Below are 19990 nucleotides of genomic sequence, written 5' to 3'. Positions count from 1 at the left end.
GTGAAGAGATAACCACAACCATGGCAGCTCTTACAAAGGAAAAAATTTCATTGGGGTTTGCTTATGGTTTCAGAGGTTTAGTCCATTATCATCATGGTGGGAAACAGGGCAGACGTGGTGCTGGAGGAGGAGCTGAGAGCTCAACTCCTTGATGCATAGGCAGCAGGAAGGGAAAGAGCCGCTGGGCCTGACATGGACTTCTGAAGCCTCACAGCCCAACCCCAGTGACAGGCTTCCTCACACAAGACCACGCCTCCCAGGCCTTCTGATACTTCTCAGATAGCACCACTGTTCAAATGTATGAGCCTGTGGGGTCATTCTTATTCAAGCCACCGCATTAGGGATCGTTTCTGTGTTAACATCCCAGACCATAGGTAAAATGTTTTCCTAATCATAAGTTTGGATGGAGAACAAGATCACAGACAGTTCTAGAAGTTGGGCTGAGCACTAGAGCTAGATAGCCCCTTTCAAGGTTGTTGATCTGTTGGTAGTTTCTTTTATTGTCACTGCTGCTATTTTTCTCTGGCCTTTTATGAATTTCTTTATTCCTTATCTTTGGAGCTGTGAACAGACAGAATAGCTTAGCCTGTTATACAAAACAATTGAAAGAAAGTTGCATTTTTATAAAAAGACTCTGTAAATGTATGTAAGCATTGCTAATTTAGTGCTTTCTATTGATCAAAGCTAACATCTGGTTTTGTGGAGGGAATAGTGAATTTACTAGTGGTATATTAGACTTACGGTAGAGAATTTGATTCCTGTTAGCATTGCGTTGTGAGCATTCTGCATTTTCTGCATTGTTTGCTTTGTGCTAAAGTTTTAGCATCTCACTAAAGACTATATATGTCCTCTTACATCAGAGAGCCTTAGCCATGTCTTGAGTTGCATGTGTAGTAACTAAAGAAGTTTTTGGTTTTTTTTTTTTTTAAAGATTAATTTATTATGTTGTATACAGTGCTCTGCCTGCATGTACACCTGCAGGCCAGAAGAGGGCATTAGATCACATTATAGATTGTTGTGAGCCACCACGTGGTTGCTGGGAATCGAACTCAGGACCTCTGGAAGAGCAGTCAGTGCCCTTAACCCCTGAGCCATCTCTCCAGCCCCAAGAAGTTTTTAAGGTTTTGTTTAGTTTTGTTTTTGTTTGTTTGGCTTTTGACTTTTTGGTGGTTTTATTTTGAAACAGTGTCTGGGCAGTGAAGCGTAGGAAGTTGCCTTGAATTTTGTATGTAATGCAGGTTCCAAGCACTAGAATTATAAGCATAGTCCATAGTCTGGGCCTAAATTGGCTTTTAAACTGTGTAGTAAATATGAATAGATACTCCACACTAAATTTGAAATATTTCACCTCTCTGGAATGTAAAAGAATTTTGTTTGTTTTTAGGGAAAATGGAGCTGATAGTATCTTGGACCTCGGGTTACTAGACTCCTCAGAAAAGGTGCAGGTAAGGGGTTTTTCAGTTCATTCCTTAATGTACAGTTAGAACAATCAAAAACAAAACAGGATTTTGGAGATGTCTTTGTAAATAAAATGCATGTTGTACAGTATACAGAGAGAGACATGTAGTTGTACTGTGCAAAACCAGATTATGAAGTGGATTGAGTTAGACATTAATGGGACCCCAGTCACTTCACTTCTGTGTTTGAACACAGACTGAATTAAGCTTTAGTTTGGAGATTCAGGGAACTGAATAATGGAGGGAAGAAACAGTATAGAATCTTAGGAGCCATTTCTCCAGGAAGTTGTTGATGGCAGAGATTAAAAGAAAACAATATATCATGGTACAGCAGTACAGGATACTTTGTGGGTCTGATGTGGGTTGTTTCTTGGTCTTTCATAAAGAAGCTTCTAGTGCTAGCTAAGAGGAACAAACTCACTCTGATCACTTTTACTGGTTGCCATAAAAAACAGCACAAAGGAAAATTCTGAACAAATACATAGTAGCACCCAGATTGGAAAGAGAAATGAGAACCCGACAGATGGCCAGTGGTACCCTGTCTTCTCAGCAGGAGGGAGGGTGGAGCTCACCTAGCTCTTCTGCCCCAGCTGAAAGATGGCAGAGGCCTGAGAGCTGCCTGCGTGGGAAGCACTGCCCAGGCGTCCCAAGTGTTGCATATGCCGGACACACTGAAATAGCATAATTAACAGTTTTGAAATGTAAATTGGCATTGTGATTCCTATTGTGCTAAAAGCCCCTTCCTCTAAATGTCATTTTTACTAAAACTTAGAGTCGTTCCTAATACTCAAAATACCAGCTACATCTTCCTAAGCTCTAAAACTGCTCAGCTCGCCAAGAACAGGACGAGACTGACCAGCCATTCTAAGATGTAGACTGACAAATTCAGGGTCAGTGGACTTCAAGTGACTGAACTAAAAACTGTCCAAAGACAATGAAATTTTCAAAGGAGGGAAATGGTGATTTGAAAAACAGTGGATTTCTTACCAGGAACTTACAGAAGCCAAGACAGTAGAGCTTCATCATTCAAATGGCTGGAAGAACTGTCAATCCAGAATCCCACAGCTAGTAAAAATTACCTTCTAGGCAGTCAGGTAAAGAGAGGCTTTTTGTTTGTTTTGTTTTTAAGGCAGGGTCATAACTCTAGCCCAGACTGACCTGGAACTTAGCCAGGTGACTCTCCTACCCCGCACCTCCCAGTGCTGGGATTTCAGGCATGTCCTATCACGCCTGGATTATGCAGTAGAAGATCAATACAGGCCTTTGTGTTTGCCAGGCAAACATTCTGCCAATTCAGTCATAGACATTAAGATTTAACGTACAGGGGCTGGATAGATGGCTCAGCAGTTAAGATCACCTGGCTGAGAATTCCCACTACCCACATGGCAGCTCATAGCTTTTTGCATCTCCAGTCCCAGGGGAATCTGATGCCCTCTTCTGACCTTTGCTGTGCATTGAATACACATGCACAAGACTTACATGCAGGCAAAACACCCACACACATAACACAATAATAGATAAACAAATGAATAAGTAGCTAAGCAAGTAAGTAAATAAAAGGAAAAGACCCATTTCATTTTTTAAAATGAGCTCAGGAGCTTCATTTCTCATTACTTTGTTATTAGGAAAACCGAAAGCGTCATGGCTCTAGTCGAAGTGTAGTAGATATGGATTTAGATGACACAGATGATGGTGATGACAATGCTCCTTTGTTTTACCAACCTGGAAAGAGAGGATTTTATACTCCAAGACCTGGCAAAAACACAGAAGCAAGGTTGAATTGTTTCAGAAATATTGGCAGGTAAATAAATATTTTTACTGTTTGAATCTGGACATGGGGTTCTGGGGACTGGACCCAGGGCTTTGTCAGTGCTAAACATGCTCTCTACCACTGAGCTACTCCTCTAGCCCAAATCCTGTGTAGTCCAGGCTGGGCTCAGATCCTGCTCTTCTTGCTAGCCTCCCAGGGCTGTGGCGTTAAGAGGTGTGCTGCCACACCTGCTAAAAAATACTAGCTTTAAGATGGGATATGTACTTTATACTAGGTAAAAGTGAGGCTTAGAAAATAGCTCAAAATATTATTTATTTATATATGTTTATGTATGTGGGGTTAATTAATACAATTATTTTTTAATTTAAATTATATTTCTGTTCTTATTTTTAGGATTCTTGGACTATGTCTGTTGCAAAATGAACTATGTCCTATCACATTGAATAGGCATGTAATTAAAGTGTTGCTTGGTAGAAAAGTAAGTTTGATGCATATAACTGCTTTTATAATTATAAGCTTTTTAATTTTTTTTTCAAAATAAATGATGGCACACTGTATAGCATTTACTTTGTAGTAAAGCATTATAATCATAAATAGCTGTATTTAGTGACATAGATAAAGTCTTTGTATATGAGGATATGGCACAGTAGAGTGCCTAACAGTTAAGGTCGGTTCCTGACCGACCTGTGTCCTACTGAAGAGAAATCTTCTTGACAACTTTATGAAGGTTCAAGCACTATGCTTGGCACCCAGTGCTCGGGAAGCCTAAGCCACTTGGTTGCAGGTGGGTGGCAGTGGAGCATAGGGATAGTCTTGAACAACAGTCCAACCTAAAAAATTCATGTCAGTGCCACAGAGGGGCAGGAGGAAGAAAGCACAGCACACATGCCGGGTTCTCCTTGGGCTTATGGAGTTACCATGCTTCCCCTGATAGTCTGATTGCCTGGCAAGATTAATGTGTACTGTCAATTATTCAGCTGTATCAGAACAATTCCTAAAGCTATTATAAAGAAACTACTGAATATCAGTCTTTTTCAGAGATGGCTATTCCATACATCTACTTAGATTGCATTGTTTAAGCTGTACTCTACTAATTTTCCATTTGATGATTTTATTAGCATATATTAATTATACACAATAATGAGTTTGTTTTACTTTTTTCTTGTGTATGTGTGTGTGTGTCGGTTTTTCGAGACAGTGTTTCTCTGTGTAGCCTTGGCTGCCCTGAACTTACTTTGTAGACCAGGCTGGTCTTGAACTCACAGAGATACACCTGCCTCTGCCTCCCGAGTGCTGTAACTACCTGCAGACACACCACACCCAGCTACATTTTCTTCTTCGTAAATAACTTATTTTGGTTATGTCTCCATTCTCCAACTCCATGTTGTCCCCTTTCTGCTTCCTTCAATCACTTTCTTCTGTTTTCATGTCTCATTTTTGTTTGTGACCTAGTGAGTGTCATTAAGAGCATGGGCACCTGGCCAGTGGTTAAATCACAGGAGAACATGGTCTGTCCTCCCTCATCTGCCATTAATTGTATTAATTGATAGGAACATGTGGGCACTGTGAGCCCCTCGAGTCTGTGCCTGCGTGTTGATGGCCCAGTCTTGAGCAGGTAATCACAGCTGTTTAGAGTTTGATAATCCAAGAGCCTTGCTGTGTTCCGTAGTTTCTACAGTGCTGCCCTCTGTGGCTCATACACGGACATACACACTCACACTCGTACACTCCATTTATACAGTGCTGCCTTCTGGCTCTAACACACACACACACACACACAGACACTCACACTCATTCTTGGTACTTTGACCAGTTGAGTCTACCATTACACTGACCATTGCAAAAATCTGACAGAAGTCAACAGCAGCTCTAAATATATGGTATAAACAATTTTTGAGAAGAAATTTTGATGAGTATATCATGTTTATTCATTCAACAAAACAACTACAGAATCCTTTCACTATGGCCAATGACCTCATCTCATGGTATTTGATCACATTTATAGTACCAAATTAATTTCCTTTAGCCAAACCACTGAATATTGTTTTCTGTTAAAAACGAGCCTATTATAGTGAGAGGCATATCTTTTTTTCAGCTGGAACCACATTTTAATTTCTGACATGTTCCAGCTAAAATGCTCTTGTGCATAGAACTTGAGAGAAAACCAAAGCTTACAAATAAACAAACAAAATACTAGTATGTTGACCCTTTAGCTCATGAGATCTGCTAGACTTCAGTTTAACTCAGTGATGTGACCTTTGTAAGTTACCAAGTTTTTTTAGAGCACTGGATTTAGTAGGCGGTGTCGGATGGTGACCATCAAGAGCATAGGGAATAGTTAGTCAAGAGCCAGCTTGTTCATATAATCAATGCTCAATAAATTGTGCTGGCTTTCCAAATTATTTTTGAAACTTACTATTATTTTAAAAGCATGGTGTTGGTTCTACCTCATAGCAATTAAATTTTATTCCTGTTTTGAAAAATTAAATGAATTGGGGGCGGGAGAGATGGCTCAGAGGTTAAGAGCACTGACTGCTCTTCCAGAGGTCCTGAGTTCAATTCCCAGCAACCACATGGTGGCTCACAACCATCTATTATAATGTGATCTAATGTGCACTGTATACATAATAAATAAATCTTTAAAAAAAAGAAGAAAAATTAAATGAATTGTCAAAGCCAGCAATTTATTTATTGTTCTCTTTTTAAAGCAGTCAAATAAAATTAGGGCTGAGATATAGCTCAGTGGTAGAGCACTTATTTAGCATGCACAGATTCCTGGGTTCAATCCTCATCCCTTCTTCTCCTCCCCCAAAAGGTAAAGTTATCACAGATTTTAATTTACTGTTGTGTCAATAAAGGGTGCTTCTTTTGAGTCTTGTGTGCTTATTTTCTCAGGTCAACTGGCATGACTTTGCTTTTTTTGACCCTGTAATGTATGAGAGTTTACGACAGCTGATCCTCGCATCTCAGAGTTCAGATGCTGATGCTGTTTTCTCAGCAATGGATTTGGCATTTGCAATTGACCTGTGTAAAGAAGAGGGTGGAGGACAGGTAAAACAAATCCACAGTTTTCTGATTTTTGCAAGAGAATTGGGGTTTTTGTTGGGCTTGTTTTATAGGAACAGTTTGGCTAGGAACTCAGAGAGACTAAGGCACGGTGCATGCACAGGTGCCAGGAATGAGCATTGTGGGAGTTGCACAGAGAGATGCACCAAGAAGTAGTGAGGTGGGCTGAGACATAGAGACTTTTGTACTTATTTAGTCCCACAACGCTTGCACCTCTCAGATATTTGTCATACAAAAACACATCTTTAAATTCTAAAATTTTAGGAAATGAAGTTCTTTTAAGCTGTTATTGTCAAAATTGCTTTTAAATGTCACTGCTGAATTTCTTGTAGGTTGAACTCATTCAAAATGGTGTAAATATACCCGTCACTCCGCAGAATGTATATGAGTACGTGAGGAAGTATGCAGAGCACAGAATGTTGGTAGTTGCAGAACAGCCATTGCACGTAAGTATTTTCTAGAAAGCACTGTGCCGTGTGATGAATCTGGTTTTGTTTTTACGTTGTGGTAAACTAGCTCAGTAATCTGTTTGCTTACAAAAGGACCAAGTTTTCAAATTTAAAATGAAATTGCAAGTAAATTTGAGAGTTCAGATTAGGAACTCATTTTCTTCTGGTTATAACTATAGGAAAAGCTATGCAATCCTCAAAAAGTAGCTCTGGTGAACAAAAGCTGAAAGAGGGCTTGTGGGGCTGAAATGTCACCGCCTGTGCTTACTAACTTAAGACAGACGGGTTCTCTGGGGCCAGTCAGTTATCCTTAGTAAATGCCAAAGGCACACAGGCAGAGGAGGAGGCAGAACGGGAAGGGTTCCTAGTTGAAGTTTCGCCATGTTCTCTGCAGGGCAGGGCAGGGCATGCATGGTCTGTCACAGGCAACGCGCTTCTTCCTCTGCCTATACAGCGCCTCAGCACACGTTCAGCAAGTGCTTCCTGCCTGTGTACCCAGCCACTCGCAATTCCCGAGATTTTAGAGGCAAGCATGTTTCTGTCACATTGTTAATACAAATATTTAGGCTAGTTTAGCCTTTAGCTTAATGAAGGTTCGTTGCCCTAAGCACAGCCATGGAGGGGCATTCCGAACACTGTTCTCAAGACAGCGACTGCTCTGCATTCAGGGCCTTTCAGAAAAGCATCACATCAGTCCTGCAGTGTTAATGTTTTCCCTTTGTAAGTTTCCCTGTGTAAATTCAAGAATGGTGGTGATTCTTTTGCTGGGAACTATACTGAGTTCAAATTATTACTCCACTCATTACCTTGTAGCTACACATGTGCACGTTACTTAATACTTTGGGCACTAGTTTCCTCCTGCAAAATGAGGATACAGCTGAACAATGAATGCACCTGAGGTACTTGGCACAGCTCAGGGTACATTTCTCAATATACGTCTAGATTTTGTGTTGAGTCTGGGGGGTTTGTTGTTACTGTACTTTTTCTAAGATGCACTTTTGCCAGATTAAAGCAATGTTTATCTAATGTGCTGCCTGTGTGTTATTTATATACTTTTAAAAGCAATTTCAGTTTTCTACCGGGATATAAAAACACTAAGTAATTTCTGAACTACAGCTTGTTCAGTGTGCTCGGCTCTCTCACCCCCTTTCTGTCTTGACTCTGTAAGCAGAAAGTCAGACTACAGCCCTGCCATTTTCCTCTTTGTCTTAGGGAACTAACAGTTTTAGAGAATCTGCTAAAAGTAGATGTTGAGTTTTAATAGTATAAACAGATGCCACAGGAATAAAGTACTGATTACAATAAAAGAAAAAAAATTCAAATTCTCTAGGCTATGAGGAAGGGTCTACTGGATGTGCTTCCAAAAAACTCCTTAGAAGACCTAACAGCGGAGGACTTCCGGCTCCTGGTGAACGGCTGTGGGGAAGTCAACGTGCAGATGCTCATCAGTTTCACGTCTTTCAATGATGAGTCAGGTAGGAGAGCTGCAAGTCTTCCTGAGAGGGCGCTCAGTGCCCTCCGAGGTCTGGATCCCAGTCTGTCTCCCAAGCGTGTGCACGCTCAGGCTTGCTTTCTTACTTGTAGTGCTTCTCAAGGATGAGTGAGTGAAAGTCAGTGTCTTGGAAGCTTAGAGTTAGGTTATTCTCTTGTTCCTTATGGGGCGCCAAGCAGGAGGATGTGAAGTTTAAGGCCAGCTGCAGACACGTAGTGAGAACCAATCTAAAAGAAACGTGTGGTGAGAAAATGATGTTTATATACTAAAGTCATAAAAATAGTAAATGTTTCGTGTGCCTCAGACATACTGTTTGCTCTGTAGAGTTGTAACTGGGCCACGGTATTGTAAAGACACAAAGTCACGTGATGAATCTAGAAGGGGGGGAAGTGGTGATAATGTCTTGGCAATGAGCTTTATTTTATCTCAGTGTGTGATTTGCCCTGAAGTTGTTATTGTTTTACTTTTTAGATATTCAAAATAAGCGTAGTTGTAAGCTGTAAGAAGTTGTTTATGAAAAGATGATAGCTATGCCAAGCTTGCTACATACATAAGTATGAATTTTCCCCTTTTGTGTGTTTTCTATTTTGTTTCGTGGCCTCCATCAAATTACAGAGCTTTTATTTTTTGGTTTTTTGAAACAGTCTATGTCGGATTGGAACTCCCTGTGTAGTAAATTAGGCTTGTCTTGAACTCACAGAGATCCTATCTGGCTCTGCCTCCGAGTGCTGGGATGACAGTGTGCCACCATAACAAATTTATACTTTTTTCCCCCTTGTGTTTGGTGAGTTCTAGGTTGTTATGTAATGAGCTTTGTGCTACATTTTAATAATCAATGCTTAGAAGAACTTGTTCCATTTTAAAACCGAAACTACGGAAGGGAAAACACAGCATACGTAAAGATGGTAGAGGAGCCACACATGCGCCATTTGAAAGCTCTTTAGACTGTAGAGTCTCTGGCCCTTTGCTTCCGCCTTCAGTGAATGAATGACCTCACGTGGCTTTATACACACACTTTACTGGTATTCAAAAGACAAAACATCTAATGTAACGGATTCGTTTAATATTCTTAGGAGAAAATGCTGAGAAGCTCCTGCAGTTCAAGCGCTGGTTCTGGTCAATCGTGGAGAAGATGAGCATGGCAGAGCGACAGGACCTGGTGAGCCGACGGGGCACAGAGTGTGTGGGGTAAAAGGCAGGGGGTGCTCCTGTGTCAGGGTGGGGCAGTGGGCTTTCCTCTTGGAGAATGGAGTTTACTGGTAAAAGTTGTGTGCCTTCTGACAGTGTGGTGGGTCACTCCTCCTCCTCCCCACCACCCGTCCATTTCTCCATTATGGCTATATGGGTGTTTTTACCTGCATGCCTGTCTGTGCACATGTGCGTCTAGTGCCTCCAGGAGCCAGAAGAGGACAGCACATTTCCTGGGTCTACACATAGTTTTGACTCACTAGTTGGGTGCTGGGAATCAAACCCAGATAGTGTCCTGTGCTCTTACCTGCAGGCGCCTCTCCAGCCCCACCACATTCATTCTGGAAACTCTATACATTCAGCTTTTTCTCTTCTGTTAAATGAGAGGATTGGACCAGCTTTAGTGCTTTGACACTTGTGCTGTGGTGCTCAGGAGAACGATTTGTTTTTGTTTTTGTTTGTTTTCTTCCCTTTGTAGCATTCTAAGATGTTTCTTACACAGTTACGTTTTAGAAAATAGCTACAATTACTCTGGAAAGTTAGATTTACTTCAGTGCTTAGTTGTGCAGAGCTAATGCCATAGATTCAGTTCTGTCACAGAAGATTGGGACATGGATGTATAGAAGGATAGATCATTGCAGAGTATTTTATATTCATAAATACAAGTATTTCTGTAAAGAAGCATTTCTTTGGTATATTTAATAATAATGAGAGTAATAGTAACACTTACTGGGCATATTTGTTTATAGTGTTGTACAAAATAAATTTGTACTAGAACTCTATGACTTATTGTATGAATCTTGATGTATTTTCCAACATTGTTATTGTTATAAAATTATTCTGTAACATAACTAGCATCAATAATACTGTATTATTTTGCTATCAGATAAAATACACAATGACTTTTAGATAGCCTGTGGGAGTGTTTGAGATACCTCAATGAAGTGAGCTATAGTAAAGCCCTTAGAGACCAGCCCATTTGACACAGTAGCTTCATGTCTCAGATGAGAAAATTCAAACCTAGAACAGTTACTTTAAAATAAACAAAAAACCCCTCATAATGTGATCCTTTTTTCTACTTTAATCTTGAACTTATTTTTTAAATGTAGTTTATTGGTGTATAATTGACTGTTTTAAGTGCAAGAAAATAATTTTAAAACTAAGGGATTTTTTTTTTTTTGAGATTGTCATTACATAAGTTCCTCCCTCCAAACCTTGCCATATCCTCCTTGCTCTTTTTCAAATTCATTGTATTTTCCAATTCTTTTCATTGCTTTTTGTTTTGTCTGTGTATGTGTGTGTTTGTTCATGTTCCTAAACGCATAACTATAACCTGCTCGGTGTGTTTGTTATTGGGATGCGTGTTTTCAGGGCTGGCCACTTGATAGTGGGTAACTAACAGTGTGCCTTCCCTGGGAAAGACTATTTCTCCTGTTCTCAGCGTCCCGTAGCCATTTGTTGATGGTTGAGGCCTCCGGGCTTCCCCCGTCCGTATTAGCGAGTCTGTTGTCCTCAGTCAGGTCGTACCCAGGCACTTACGTTAGTGAGACTTCATTTTTAAGCACGACAGTGGGGTTGTTTATGTTGCCAGAATTAAGGTTGACTACTAACCTGTTAAAGCAGAAATTGTAATTCTATATTCTTGTTTAGGTTTACTTTTGGACATCAAGCCCATCCTTGCCAGCCAGTGAAGAAGGTTTTCAGCCTATGCCCTCAATCACAATAAGACCGCCAGATGACCAGCACCTTCCCACGGCCAACACTTGCATCTCTCGACTCTATGTCCCACTCTATTCCTCTAAACAGATTCTTAAACAGAAATTACTACTCGCCATTAAGACCAAGAATTTTGGTTTTGTGTAGAGTATAAAAATGTGTATTGCTGTGTAATATTACTAGCTAATTTTGTAGATTTTTTTTTCCCATTTGTCTATAAAAGTTTATGGAAGTTAATGCTGTCATACCCCCCTGGTGGTACCTTAAAGAGATTAAATGCAGACATTCCTTGCTGAGTTTGTAGCTTAAAGGCCTGAGAAGCACTGGCAGCTTTTGTCTACGATGGTTTGCTAGTCAACAACTTCTAGGTCTAACCCCAGCCAAAGATGACAGCAGAACAACATAATTTACACTGTGATTTATCTTTTTTGCTGAGGGGGAAAATGTAAAATGTTCTGAAAATTCACTGCTGCCTTTGTGGAAAGTGTTTCAGCAAAGGTCCTTGTATAGAGGGAATAGGGAATTTCAAAATAAAAAATTAAGTATGTTCTGTGTTTTCATTTTAGCTTTTTTTACGGTGTTATTTGTGGTTGGCTGCAGTTGTGTATCATGTATATGGAACTTGTAAAAAGTTCTTGACATTCAGATTTTAGAGATGAAATCACTTTTACCTATTTAAATGACCTTATTGGGGGTTATTTCAGCTGCATTGAGCTCTAGGATATTAAATACCACTAATATTTTGCATGTAATTTGTTCATCTGAGAGAGGCACTTTTCTGTACATACGATGGGGCCAATGCACAAAACCTTATCACAGTCACCTTTTTTGTTTGTACCCCTGTGTCAGCGTGGACGGACAGGCCACTGCACTTGAGTTCTAAATAGACATTTGTACTAAGGTGATTCAGTTATGTGTACTCAGCCTGGGCACTTTCTGATAACTGTAAAATGTTTTATAAGATCATAATTACTGAAAATACATTTTGGAAAATTTTAAATGTTCGTGAGCAGCGTAACTACTTTTGTATCTAGCCTTTTTTTAAGTATCTTGTTACAATTTAATTTTTTAAATAAATTACAGAAGAAATGTCAAGTAACATTGAAGAAACAGTTTTTATTTATATAGTGTACATTTTTTAAGCTAGGGGCAATGCACTAACATGGTTATATTCATACATTTTTTTTTTTGAAGTTTATATACATGTGAACTATAAGGAAGTTAAGAAAACTAGTCCACATTTTACAGTTAGCAGAGACTCCTGAGTGGCACCCAGCCAGGCCTTTTTCTTTTTACAAGTAGAAGTGAAGTGTGGCCATCAATTGGCACAGAAAGTGTGAACTGAAAACTAAGTGACAGGCTCTTTTTCTTTTTTTAAAAAATATGACTGTGTGGTCTAGGACCACAATGCCCTTACATTTTGTGGACTTGGCATTTTTATTCAGTGGGATAACAAAGAACAAAAAGTCTTTACTAGGACTTAAACTAATGACTTCACCTGTCTTTTCAATTCCTGTTTAGGACTTCTGTCTAGCCTTGATAGTTTTCATGTTTAAAGGGACTGTACTTTTATTATGTAACTTCCTTTAAAAGACTGAATCACATGGTATTCTCCCCCTGTTGGCACTCTAAATATAAAACGTATACAACACCATGCTGTATTAGATGTGTGTAAATTAGCCAAAGTGAGGCGTTGGTTTTATGCCTAATTATTATACTGAATTAAGAGCTAGCATGCATCGTGTTTAAAAGGTATAAAACATAAACATAACCCTTGGGTATACATAATAGGCTTGATAAAACAAATGAGAACAAATTAGATTTGGCTAGGACACTTGAAACCCTAATTGTAAATTTATTTTTAATAGTTATTGAAAGAATGAAAATATTTAAAATAATTGCAATATTTAAAATGAAAGATGTCTGAAGTCTTTCTAAGTCAAGATTTTGGTTAAAATTCTTTTAGTAATATTAAAAGCAGAGGGAGGTTGTGTGTGTGTGTATGTGTGTGTGTGTGTGTGTGTGTGTGTGTCAGGGTGGGGAAGTGTTTTGGTTTGGTTTTGTGTGTGTGTGTGTGTGTGTAGTTTGTTTTAGTAAAACTTTTTAAAACTATGCTACATTTATAGCATAAAATGGTTCTAGATGTAAAATAAAGTCATATGAAATAAGGTTCTTTTTTCATGGTGTTTAGTGATTAAGTGGAACACAACTAGAAAGAACTGAGGAAACCAAGTGCCGAAGTCTGTATCCACCGAGTTCAGTGACCCAGGGCAGATGTGGAAGTCGCAGAAAGGAAAACTCTGATCACTTGTTGCAGTTTGAGCAAGCGGCTCCAGACAGCTCAAGCCATCTTTATTTATACAGAATTTTGAAGCATTACACATATTCAATATTAGATTTAATTATTATCCAAAAAAATCTCAGTATTAAGTTTCTCTTGTTCCCTCCTAATTAGGGATTGACCTTTGTCCATGTCTAAGCAGTATAGTATTACAATCTAAATGATTGTGTCATAACTAAATACACCTAAATATTGCAAGCCAAATGATTATATCTAGCCAGGCACAGCCAGTTTGGTTTGTGCGTAGGCTGGAAGCGAACAGGCAGTTTCAAAGTAAAAACAATTAAAATCTAAGAATAAGCCTCTAACAGTAAAAATAACATATATTTTATTGTAATCTGAATCAATATATTCATAATACATACTAAGTTAATAAGCCAATTTTATGTAATTATACAGTATGGTCCTACTCTATTGCAAACGTTCTCTTTAAGCAGAAATAATTATCATTTGCCATTATCTTCTTCCTTGTCCAAGGTGGAAATGAATCTATCCAATTTCTTTTATGATCATGACAAATTTTTACTTAATAGCTTGTCCTGAAGTTAAGGAATGAAAGTATTATAAATTCTATGGTTTGCCAGAGAGGCTGACTGGATTAATACAACCAAAAAAAATAAAAACCAAAAACCCCAGCACTGGAAATGCCCACTGAAGATGAAACTGATGGGTTCCAAAGCAGATAGGAAGTATTTAGTAAAAAGAGAATCTGGACTTGTCCAAAACTGTGTTTCTGCAGACCAAGAATTCATTTTTCAATTTAGAAACTACAATTTGGTGTCACTGTGAATCTATTCTTTTCATTTTCTCCTTTCCCAAATAGAGTTTTCAGAGACAGGTTCTCATTATGTGTCTCAGACTGGCCTTGAACTTCTGATCTTCCTGTCTCAGCCTCCTAAGTGAACCGTCTTTATTGTACATAAAGTATACATTCATAAGCGTGTGCACAGGATACATGCCTTACACAGCCATTAAGAGAGGAAACCAGAATTTGCCATGGATCGTTTCAGGCTCTATGTGCCTTTTCTGTTTCCTTGCTGGCCAGGTTCCACTTTGCCCCTAGGGTGTCCAGATACCGTTGTGCACTGGGCTGGACTGGACGGAATGACGCTTAGTCAGGTGGGTGGGTTATGCAGGACTTTGGTCAGTGCTGAGTGTGGGAGAAACAGCCTTTTCCAGGACGATTTTCACTGAAACAGCTCTCCTTATTGGGGGGGGGGGGGGAATAAGGGCTATATTAATCTTGGGGAGGTGGGTAGGGGTGTTCAGGGTGAGTGCACATCATCGGCTGGGGCTGAGGTGCTGGGAACACTTAGTCTGCATGAACAGGAACTCTAGGTATTAGCTGGACATGCCCTTATAAGGAAATAGGAAGTTTCAACCTGACTATCTCAGTGGTGGCAGATGAGGGTCGCAAGGCTAAGTGTACCCCCCCCCCCCTCTTTTTTTTGTATGCTCAATACCTAACATTGTGCCTGACTGGTGTTTCCTGACATTAAAAATGAGCTTTCTCCCTTGGAGCATTTTCCTTTCTCACTGACTATTCTTACAGCAAAGATCATCTGTATTTACCGCTCTAAGAAAGTCACGTTGTACCTTAGTTATTTATATGGGCTGAAAACTCAAGATCAAGGTGGAAGAGAAGCCAGCAAGGGGAGTGCTTCTTGCTTCCTGCTGTGTCTGTTTCTGAAGTCAGAATGGTATTTGTTTCTGACCACCTCTTATGGTTTGGTCTTCAGTATCTTCAGGGGCTGAGTAGTGATGATGGTTTGTCACTTGGACTACAGTGAGTTGTGACACGTCAGCACTAAGGGCAGAGATCCCTTTAGGGTGATTGTACCTCCAGCCCCAGGGCATCTAGTGCCCTTTCCTGGACTCCACAGGCAACTCGGGGACATATATTCATATAATAAAAAATATTTTTAAAATATTCTCCTTGCTCTATTGTAGGTCCAAACAGGTCCATGTCCACACGCAGCTGAGAGGAGGGTTGGGGGATGTTGTCTGGCCTGGGAGGAGGCCGTGTGTGACTCTCCAAATTGAAGCAACTTCGACTGAACAGAGCTGTAAAGTTGTGAGAAGTCACCACAAAGCATTAGGAAGCACTGCATTATGAGTTTCTGTGCCTGTGCTCTGAGGAAGCAGACTGAAATTCTGCTAAGCACTCATTTCATTCCAAGATACATTTTAGAGACTAGTAAACAGTCTGCTTCTATGTCTTCATGAAAAAAATGCTTTGAGACATTGTTTGGTGACTCTAAATGGATGATGAACCCTTGCTTGTAATTTGTTTGCCATGCAACCTTTGGTAAGTTTATCTTTCGTGAGAATTTAATGTGTAAAAAGTTTTCACTCAGTATTTGATCACGTTACTTTAAGAAAGGGTAAGGATAGCTCCTCACTCCGGGTAGGTTTTAGAGCTTAAATCAAAATTTCTATCCTACTTCATATTTTACAGGCTAACCACAAAATAGGCGCTAGCTTTTGTAGATGTATCAAGTCGCTTTCCAGAATACTGAAAATACCTTTTTGTTTTTTGAGATGGGATCTTAACATATTTAATTTGTTTATCTTATTTGAGTCTGGGTACAGTGGCAAGAGTGCTAGGGATTGAACCCAGGGCCGGGTAAGTGCTCCATCACTGAACTACGATTCCATCTCGCTTATATTTGAGAAACGTATCTGTCGTAGTTACCATATCTTGAAAATATCATACTAGTAATTCAACCAAAATTATTGCCACCTCTACTGTTCACTGTCCTCCGTCCTTACAGCCACTTTAGCCTTTGCCTTGAAATGTAGCAAGGATACTGGAGTCTACTGTATTTTGGCTGCATAACCTCGGCTATCTATCCTCAGGTTCAGTTTCTTAATCCTTAACAGGAAAAAAATTGCAGTATCGACTGCACAGAGATGTCTCAAAGATTAAATAATCTAATTCACAAAAGGGTTGTTGACAATTCAACAAATATTACTTAATTTCACAAAAGTTTCAAGATATTTCCCCGAATATAGTTTTTTTTCCTCATTCTCAAGTTCTGTTTACACACAGTGGCCTCGAGACTGAGTGCAACCACGAGAGCTAACTAGGCAGTTTCCCAGCGTGCCCGCCGCCACCATCTAGTCTGGGTAGTCTGGAGCTGGTGCCAGTCGACGCTCCAAAATTCAAAGAGCAGAGGACAGGCTGAGGGAGAGTGGAGGGGTTGTGGCGACAGGAGTGGGCGCGATCATACGACGGCGGGGAACCAGGCTTAAAGTGCTCTGTTACAGCGCGCACGCCTTCAGACTGCAGGCCTTGAGTGGAGCCGAGCCAGCAAGGTAGCCTGATGTCTGAGACGCTGGGCGGGGCCGGCAGGAAAGGCCGATCTCCCAGGCGAGGGTTGGAACCGGCCGCAGTGGGCGGATCCCTGGGGGTGGGCGGGGCCGCCGGCGGCGGGCGGATCCCTGGGGGCGGGGCGGGGCAGGCAGTGGCGGGCGGATCCCTGGGGGCGGGGCGGGGCCCCGAGTGGCGGAGCCGGCGGCAGTGTGCGGATCCCCGGGGGCGGGGCCGGCGGCAGTGGGCGGATCCCCGAGGCGCCGGGAACTGCGTGCCTGGGCGGAGTCACCGCAGGGAGGGCCCCTCAATGGACTGGCTAGAACCCAGGACCGGCGGCGCTGGGCGGGCCCGGAGCAGGAGGAGGTTCGCACTGTGCAGACGAGTTGGTTACGTGATCTAGTCCTGCTCGGAATTGGCCTGCCGCGCTCAGTTCCTCAGCTCCGGTAGCTCTGGCCGAGTCTGCGCGATGGGCGACCCGGAAAGGCCGGAAGCGGCCAGGCCGGAGGAGGATGAGGTAAATAAATGCGGCAGTCGCTTCATCCTCCACCCCAGGCTCACGCCCGGACTTCAGGTTGCAAGTTGCTGCGGGAACCTGCCTGTCAGTCGCAGGACCGTTGTAGGGTAGTATTTCATTCGTCGCCATCAGAAACCCAGTGCAGGCCGGAAGGAAGCGCCCTCAGCCTAGGCTAGTGTTGGGGGAGTCGGGAAGGGTAGGAGGGACGCTGTGCGGCTCTGCTCAGGGCTGGCCAAGGACGACGCTGTGTGCTCCCGACCCAGGAACGCTCCGCGCCCCCTGTTTTCCAACCCCTGCTCTCCAGTCTTTCCCTGTCCTGGCTGGTGAAAGAGGGCTGTGGTGGATCTGCCCAGGAGATGCGTACCATCTGTATGCAGTTAAAGAGTTGAGGAACGTGTGTGGAAACTGACACAGGTGGACGGGACAGGTGGAGGGAGGACAAGAAAGCCTTACAACGAAAGATTTATATTCGGAAGCCGATTTTCTCAGGCCGAACTACTAACTGACTCTTAGGGGCGTCTGTTTCTTCATTTCAACAGTGGATGTGTGGCTTCCTTCACAAAGTGCTTTATGCAAAGTGCCAGGGTGCTTAGTAAATCTAAAATTAACTTACTCATCCTCTTTGCTTCTGTGCTAGCAAAAAGAACTATGTAATAACAGCAAATAAACATTAGATTATGGAGCTATATAGTACTTTAAGTTGTTACTGTGTAATTTCCAATACCCCGTTTTTGGGGACAAATATTCTAAACCATCTTGAATATAAGTAATACTTTTTTGTGTGTGAACCTGTTTGTGTGGTATCTTAAAGTTAATACTGTGGCAATTTGGAGTTTCAGCCCACAGACATTCATGCTTAAACTGGCATCTCTAGACAAAGATAGATTCTAGTTTCTAGTTGATTCTTTTGTCTTTGTGGGTTTTTTGTTTTTGTTTTTGTTTTTTGTTTTTTGTTTTCTTTTTTTCAAGACAGGGTTTCTCTGTGTGGCCTTGGCAGTCCTGTACTTGCTTTGTAGACCAGGTTGGCCCCGAACTCACCGAGATCCACCTGCCTCTGCTTCCTGGATGTTAGGATTACAGGCATATAGCACCTCGCTCCAATTTTTATTTTGTAAGCATTTAATAACAAATTGTTACTATCCATTAATTTAACCACACACCCTTGAAGCAAAGGTACGTTGTACCAGTTTCTCCAATCCGGTGAAAATTCAGACTTCTCTGGCTTGCCAGTGACATCAGGAGTCAATCTGACTTAACACCTGGAAGTTAACATTTTTATTCCTCTTGGTTCATAAAGACAGAGCCGAGTGTTAGAGCTAGAATGTCTTTCAGTGATGACTTTTAGTGAATCCAGGAGTTTTTTTGTTTTTTTGTTTTGTTTTTAATCTAGGAGTTTTTTGGGTTTTGTTTTGTTTTGCTTTGAATCCAGGAGTTTTTGAGATGCAGGGATATCTTAAGCACTTTGTTTCTCTGGATATGATAGGGCAGCAGTATGTACCAGAATCATCCGGAGCAATTAAAAACTCAATTACTAAACCCACAACCTGCATTTGTAACAAGCATTCCAGGTGATTGTCAAACATTTGATGCAAGGGTCATGGTAGAGTCAGTCGATTAGGTGTGTGAGTTTCTTTAAGTTACATGTGGATGGTGTATGTGAGTCTACAGAGAAAGGGATCCATAGCACTCACCAATTCCTCAAAATTCCCAAGATTAGAAGGCTTAGGCCAGAAGACGCTAAGTGGCATCCCTAAGAGTCATTACTGGAACTAGGTTCAAGTCATTGCTCCTTGCCCAGTGTCCCATCAGCTTTCCCGCATTTGTTGGTTGGTACAAGAACGAAATTATCCTTTAAAAAAGTATATGACTGCCACCGCATGCAAAGACGTGGAAGAGACACAATACGCAACCACACCGGGTGGCAGAGGTGGGCGGGGCAAGAGGTGGAGGCACGCAGGATGCCGGGCCATGTTACACCACTACAGGTGCTAACTGGGGAATCATGAGCGAGCCTTTTGTCTTGGCAACACCTCATAACAGATGACCAGAAACTAAGAAGAAACCAGAAGCACAGTGGGAAAAGATGATGGAGTCCCGCAAAGGACTCTCTTCTGCCCAGCATTATTTCATGTTCTCATCACTTGACCTTTGTCAACTTGACCTTTGACAGCTTCGTTGTCTCTCTGCTCTCAGTCTTACCATTGCTAAGTCTGTCTTTCATTCACCTAGTGATTTGTTGTTACTTCCCAATACTCACTCAACAAAAAGCCTCCCAAAGCTCTCAATCCCCTACCCCATCCCCACAAAAATATGATTAAGACCCAGGAGCAAAGGTGTAGCAAAGGCAAGGTTTTTATTCCAGTTTCCGCATCTTAATTTAACGCTCTCGCGTTCTCATTCCCAGTTCGGAAGTCCATACAGTGTATGCTAGCAAAATCTTGTTTCTTTTCTAATCCTTCCTATGTATGGGATACCTGTCTTCCAGCTGCCACCTTTCTCCATGTCCTTCCCCTTCAAAAATGCGTCATGGTGGTCGTGGGCATCATTTTACAGTGTGTCCCACCACGAATGCCAGTGGAGGGAAACGAGCAAGGAGGCCTAGGATAGAAGCTCCTGTATGCTACCACGTTTCTGAAATGTTTTTGGCCACAAAATTAATTTCCTCCCCTCTTAGACTGAT

The 19990-nt window shown here is 41.4% G+C and overlaps 1 protein-coding gene across 2 annotated transcripts in view; it reads left to right on the top strand.

Moving 5' to 3' along the window:
• Ubr5 (ubiquitin protein ligase E3 component n-recognin 5) overlaps window positions 1-13068 on the top strand; it is a 113564-nt gene extending 100496 nt beyond the window's left edge. For both annotated transcript variants that reach the window (XM_051159487.1, XM_051159488.1), the window contains exons 52-59: window positions 1385-1445; window positions 3083-3258; window positions 3622-3706; window positions 6124-6279; window positions 6627-6740; window positions 8074-8218; window positions 9309-9394; window positions 11074-13068. In XM_051159487.1, coding sequence (XP_051015444.1) covers window positions 1385-1445; window positions 3083-3258; window positions 3622-3706; window positions 6124-6279; window positions 6627-6740; window positions 8074-8218; window positions 9309-9394; window positions 11074-11286 — 1036 coding nt within the window. In that variant the 3' untranslated portion in view covers window positions 11287-13068. The remainder of the gene's footprint in view (window positions 1-1384; window positions 1446-3082; window positions 3259-3621; window positions 3707-6123; window positions 6280-6626; window positions 6741-8073; window positions 8219-9308; window positions 9395-11073) is intronic.
• Window positions 13069-19990: the final 6922 nt, after the last annotated feature.

This window comes from Acomys russatus, chromosome 17 (genome assembly GCF_903995435.1).
Source record: "Acomys russatus chromosome 17, mAcoRus1.1, whole genome shotgun sequence".
NCBI classification, from domain to species: Eukaryota; Metazoa; Chordata; class Mammalia; order Rodentia; family Muridae; genus Acomys; species Acomys russatus.
Note: the sequence above shows the minus strand (reverse complement) of the source record. Positions and strands in the feature narration are given on the sequence as shown.